General features: G+C 43.9%; 1 protein-coding gene across 1 annotated transcript; it reads right to left on the minus strand.

Moving 5' to 3' along the window:
- Positions 1 to 2,555: 2,555 nt before the first annotated feature.
- Positions 2,556 to 5,087, minus strand: LOC140232753 (uncharacterized). The gene has a single exon (XM_072312902.1). The coding sequence runs from the start codon at positions 5,085 to 5,087 to the stop codon at positions 2,556 to 2,558; it is 2,532 nt and encodes an 843-aa protein (XP_072169003.1).
- Between the last annotated feature and the right edge of the window lie 1,329 nt (positions 5,088 to 6,416).

The following is a 6,416-nucleotide window of genomic DNA, read 5'->3' on the forward strand; positions in this document are numbered from 1 at the left end:
ATCAAAAATTGATCTTATAATTATTGCGGGGATGACTATATTTGTGAAGCAGTTGCTGTGTATTGTATAGTAGAATAATCAGAAATTGACATAATGACAGTCCTAAGAATTATTTTGTAATATTTTGATATACGTTTGAAATGTCACGCAGCAAGCAACACAACTAATTGTTGAATTGTAATCAACGATGGATGATGGAATCGAAATAAAATATTGTTTGAAAAAAAAAACAAACAACAAAAGGCTTGCCAAAATCTGGTTCTTGCCTGACGTATCTTTTGCTGCGTTTCTGCTTTCTTCTTTTTGTACCTGTACAAATTTTCCTCAGACCAACACCTAGAGATTCTATTTTTCAATCTATTCCTTTCTTTAATTTTCAAAGAACATTCTTTTGTCCACCAAGGCTGTGACTTTTGGTGTCTATTTTTTCATCTTTTAACTCCAACTGTATCTTCAAGTACCTCTCTAATGTGTGACATAAACATCTCATAAAACATTTTAGTATCCACGTTGATATTATCTATATTCATAACATTCTCACACAATTGAGCAAATTTTTTGCGAATCCATGTTTTTTTAAAATTCCAACTATTGCTCCCATTACTCATTTCTCGGAGGAGAGACTTTCCTCCCACACACAACTCAATACAAACAGGAAAATGATCACTGCCTAGTTTGTCTGGCTTAACATTCCAAATGCACTTACTTGCTAACTGAGATGAAATCAGAGACAGATCCAGACAAGATATTTTTCCTGAATGGGGGTCAAGTCTCGTGCCAGATCCGTCATATCATTTTGTGAAACAAATTCCTTAATCAATTTACCATTTCTATCCAGTTTATCACTACCCCAAAGGGGGTTATGAGAATTAAAATCACCTACAATCAATAATTTTGTAGGATCTTTAGCTTTACTTATAAATAAATCTACAGCCTCACTGCGTATCTCTCTGCAAAGGTTATAATAATTAACTACTGTGAGGAAAAACTTACCCAAAAAATATCAGTCACTTGCAATTCAACTTCAGACTCGCAGCCTTCAATCGTAATATACAGAATCATGTACGTAGAAACAACACGCTCCTCTTGTGTTGTTCTATTTTTAAACAAACAAGTATAATTTGGAATCTGCAAAACATTATCATCATTAAACCATGTCTCCTGTACACATATCAAATGTACAATATCAGATATATTTGTACTTAAAAATTGTATCAATTCTTGTCCGTGTCCACTCATTCCCTGAGCATTCCATTGGAGAACGAGGAAGACCGACATAATAAACTAGCAAGTTTCCCCAACATCATAGCTGTCTTGCCCAAGAAGTTTACCGGCTGCTGCATTTTATCAGGAGACGAATTTCATCCTCTGATTTGTCTTTCATGAGATTCATGATCAAAATAATAATGAAGTTGATCAGCTCATTGTCTGTAGCCTGAGCTACAAAGTTTACACCCAACCTGTTTTTGGCAGGTCCCTCTCTTTCTTGGGGTAGCTTTTGCATGTTTTGTAGGGGCTGAGCTTGGTTTTTGCTTTGGTTGGGAATGAACGAAAAGGACCGTGTAGCTTTTGATGGGGGGTTGTTCACTTCAGCTGAATGTGGGGTATGGCTCACGGGTTGGCTTGCCCGAGGGGTACCATGCTTCATTTCTTCAGGGAACTCTTTACTTTCTTTCACTGCAGGCTGAGGAATGGGTCGTGTCTCTCCTGCAATATTCGGCCTTTGCTCATGTTCTTGCCATTTGCGAGTGGCCTGTGCGTAGGTTAAGTTGTTCATTACTTTCAATTTTTGTATCTCTTTAGCCTTTTTCACCTCTCGGCATCCGCTGTATGCAGCCGAGTGGTTTTCTCCACAATTAATGAATTTTGGAGTGTCTTTCTGTGGACATTCCTCAAAGGTATGCGGGTCGCCGCATCTCACACATCTTTGTTTTGCTTTACAATTTGCAACTGCGTGCCCAAACCTTTGACAGTGGAAGCACCTGAGTACAGGGGGTATTATGTATTGTTTGACCTGGAATTTCTGGAAGTATACAAATCAATATCTTGGGGTAATGTGGTTGCTTCAAAAAATAGTATGACACTGCGTGTCGGGGTGAGCTTCATTTGCTCGTTTCCTGAGTTGTTTTGATTTTTCTTTTGTTCCTTTCTCATTATTCTTTTCACATGAGATGCACCTTTTGCTTTTTCAATTCCATCTGAATTTCTGTCTCAGACATTTCTGATCTGATCTTGCACCTTTACTGGCATTGTACCAATAGATTGAAGTTCCATCAGTTTTCTGTACTGTTTCTCGTTTCTGTGGACGGGTTTGCTGTTGCCATGGCGATGGTTTGTATGCTCCTGCGGTCACAGCTTCTGGTCTGGCTGCTCCATGGCGATGAGGTGATGCTGCATGGCCAGCATCTGGTTGGAGTTGTCTCCTCGGACTACGAGCTGCACTTGCAGGGATCTGGTGTCCAGGCAACGGGGTACTTGCTTCTGCGCTGGATCTGCTTATGGTCACAGGCCTGCTATCAGTCTGGTTAGTGTAGTCTGGCCTGATATGCTGCCTGTTACGTCTGAAGAATCTTCCGTTGGGACTCTGGAGGACGTATGAGCGTGGTTCCTCTGCTCTGGAATGCACTGTTGCTGGCTCCCAGCATTTGTTTACTGGATGCTGTACCCTCACTGGTTGACCATTGTACAGCGGCGGGAGTCCCACTGGCCTGGCATGCTGATCGTACTACTGTTTCTGCACCTGCTGGCGTTGCTGGAGATGCTGCCATAGTATTGTCTTGTCCTCGTTGGTATGTTACATCAAAGTTGTAGCCCTGAAGATGAATAAGCATTCGTTGGAGACGTGCTGGTGCCACTGTTAGTGGTTTCTGTGTCACTTGGATCAAGGGCTTGTGATCTGTTATGATGTGGAATCCTCGTCCATACAGGTAAGTATGGAACCTTTCCACACCGAACACTATGGCTAGCAGCTCTCTCTCAATACAGGAGTACCTTTGCTCCGTTGGAGAAAGTGTTTTGCTTGCAAAGGCAATTGGTCGTAAGTGCTGTTGATCATCGCGTTGTAGGAGTGCTGCCCCTAGACCACACATACTAGCATCACACTGCAGATATACTGGGGCTTGGGTGTCGTAGTACTGCAGAACTGAAGTAGTTGATACTTCATCCTTCAGGCTCTCGAAGGCTTGTTGGTGGTGAACTTCCCACAGAAAGTCTGCGTTCTTCTTTAGCAGGTCCCTTAGCTCGGCTGACTTGGTGCTGAAGTCCTTGATGAATGGCGACAGATACGTCATCATGCCGAGGAACTGCTGGAGTTCAGTCTTGCATGTCGGTGCCGGCAAGGACTGAAGATCAGAAACCTTTTTCGGGTCTGGTTTGATGCCATCCTTGGTGTACACATTACCAAAGAAGGTGACCCTGTTTTGCTTGATGTTGCACTTGGACGAGTTGAATGTCAGGCCATGCTTCTTGGCTGCATTCATGAGATGCAGCAGGTTGCGATCATGTTCTGCTTCAGTGGCTCCATATACCACGATGTCGTCTGCAATACACACAGTACCAGGACATCCTTCTCGGACACGGTCCATTTCAAGCTGGAAGATGTCTTGGCTTACGTTGAGTCCAAATGGTAGTCTCATGAATGCATACCGGCCAAATGGTGTTTGAAAGGTCGTCAGTTTTTGACTTTCACTGTCCAACTTCACCGACCAGTACCCCGACTTCGCATCAAGTTTTGAGAATGTCTTTGCTCCGTGGAATTTGTGGTTCAGCTCCTCTAATGTTGCGTGAGGATAGTTCGGTCTGATCAGCGACTTGTTTAGGTGGCGTGGATCAAGGCATATCCGGATTGACCCATCTTTCTTCGTCACATACGTCAAGGAGTTGACCCACTCTGTTGGCTCGGTGATCTTTCTGATCACACTTTGTTCCACAATCCTGTCGAGTTCACGCTTGACCTTATCTGCTAGTGCGATAGGCATCTTTCTGGGAGCATCTTTATGGCTTGGGATGTTAGGGTCAACGACTAAATGTTGCTCTCCTTCGAATTCTCCTACACGGTCAAATTGCTCTGGGTAGGCTGTTTTCAATGAGTTGACATCTGCTACAGGCGTATCAATGCTCACTGGGCAGTGGAGCGTGATAAGGCCAAAGTGCAGTGAGGTGTGTAGGCCAAAAATCACAGGTCCGTCTGATTCTACAACGTAAAATGTCGTCTCAACCCACGGTCCATTTGCATGTTGGCATGGAATTGTTGTTCCATACTGTTTGATTGGGGTGCCGTTGTAGGCCGTCAAACTTGATGTGCATGTGGTGAGGCATCTCAGATCTGGTGTTCCTGTAGCTGTCATTTTCTCAGGAAACATCCTGCTGAAAGTTCGTACTGGCAAGGTGTTGGCTTGTGCGCCAGTGTCAACTTTCCCGTTTAGTGTACAGCAAACTCCAGGGCGGTTGTGGAGTCTAACGTTCAGGCTTGTGATGACTTCATCTCGCTTAGATGCATTTGAATTCGTCTTTGGTTTGTTGATCACATCAAAAGTCTTGTCATCAAGCTGTCGAGAATCTTGAGCAGAAGCAAATTCATCATGTTCACTCATGTTATGTACTGCTTGTCCACGGCGATCATCTCGACGATCGTCACGACGTACGTTGTTAGCTCCACCACGTGATGAATTACGTTTGGAATTGCCTCTGAACTTCGTTTTGTTTGCAGGTCTCTTTGACGATAGACACATCTTGGCGTAGTACCCCACTTTTCCACAACTATAACAGGTGATGTGTGCCGCTGGACAGTGTTGTTTGTCTTTGATGTGGCTACCTCCACAGTTCTTGCACATGGTAGCTGGGACTGTTTCCCTCTGAACCTGCTTGTGTTTCAGGCCCATCGATGCAATGTTTGCTGCTGTCAGTGTTGAGGAGGCTTCAGCTTCGAGTGACTGCAATGCTTGAATGTGCGCCTGTGATGCCTCATACGTGCGCCCAAGCTGCAATGCCTGGTGTAATGTGAACTGCTTGTTCTTAGTCAGTAACTCTTTTTGATACTCTGGGATTGGCGTGCTGTTAATGATCAGTTCAATCGAGCGCTCATTCATTTCAGGCTCAGCAAAGTCACACTTCGACGCAGCAACTCTGCATCGATTCACAAAGTCATCCAGCTTCTCATTCGGATTCTACTTCAATTTCGATAATTTCAGTCTACACACACGAAAGTTCTCTTGTGGCTCAAGTTGCTCCTCAAACTTACCGAGTATGGTGTTGATGTCAGCTTGCTGCTGTTCAGATAGATTCCAACAATTGAAGCGTTTCAGCCCTTGCTCGCCGACTGATAACAGCAATGTGGGCACTCTGTCCCTTTCCGGAGTGTGTTTCACTTGAAAGTACAGTTGCAGCCTCTGTTTAAACAGTCTAAAGTTCTCAGCTACATTTGGGCCTTCCCAATCCATCCTGGGCATTTGATCAGCCATGTTTGCTAGTTGAGATCCCACTTTATGCCACCATGCAGAGATCTTGTTCTAATCTCCAACTCTTGGACATACACACAACTAGTACAGAAGTAATGTTGGGTTACTCATGCTGTGGCATAGCTATTTATTCTGTAGCAATGTGCTACACGTCTGCTCATGACTGCAGTCTGCTTACAAGTGGAGTGTCGTGGTGTGTGTGTTTACACGCTGCATGCATTACTACATAGGCGATGGCAATACATTGATTAACACATGCACTGATCACGATGTACTAGGTTGTTGTAGTCTTACAAATTCAGACCTACATCACTACAAACATTGATTCTTTTTTTCGTTGGAGGAGCATTTCTCAATCGTGGACAAATTCTGCTCGGTCCCAGTCACACTGCACGATATGCGCGCTCAATGTCAATGCGTGTTCAAGGCCGCTGAAAATGCATCGCGCTCTACCCTGTTGGCGCAAAATTGCATTGGGGATGTTGCGGCGCTCGTTGGTGACCGAATACTGGTGCAGTAGACATTTGCATTCAACCCTTGCATTGAATAATTGCCCACGGGGTAGGTAAATTTTGTTTTTCTTTTGCGCTTTCGTGGATACCATCAAAGATTGTACATTCATACGACCATTGATACCATCACGCTCTCGGCTTGCTATAAGCAAAATATCCTGCAAGAAAACGGCGTATTTCTCGATTTTTAGCGCTTTTTCGACGACCCGTAGACCCTACTCTTAAAACTGGACTTTAAATCTAATTCGCGCGCGCTTGGAAAAGTTCCGATTCTGCGCTTTTGACGGTAGAATTTGGGTTTTTTGATGGATTTTTGGAGGAGACTAAAGGACTTTCCTGTTGTGAATGAGTGTTCCAGTATGTGTGATTTGCGTGTGATGTGACTTTAGAACCAAAGATCGTACACTGAAGTGTACAATCTTTGGTAGAACTCATGGCTTGTGATAAG

Source organism: Diadema setosum, chromosome 1 (assembly GCF_964275005.1).
Source record: "Diadema setosum chromosome 1, eeDiaSeto1, whole genome shotgun sequence".
NCBI lineage: Eukaryota > Metazoa > Echinodermata > Echinoidea > Diadematoida > Diadematidae > Diadema > Diadema setosum.

Excerpts from the sequence above, each read along its gene's own strand:
- LOC140232753 (XM_072312902.1), bottom strand. The coding sequence starts at position 5,087 with ATGAATGAGCGCTCGATTGAACTGATCATTAACAGCACGCCAATCCCA.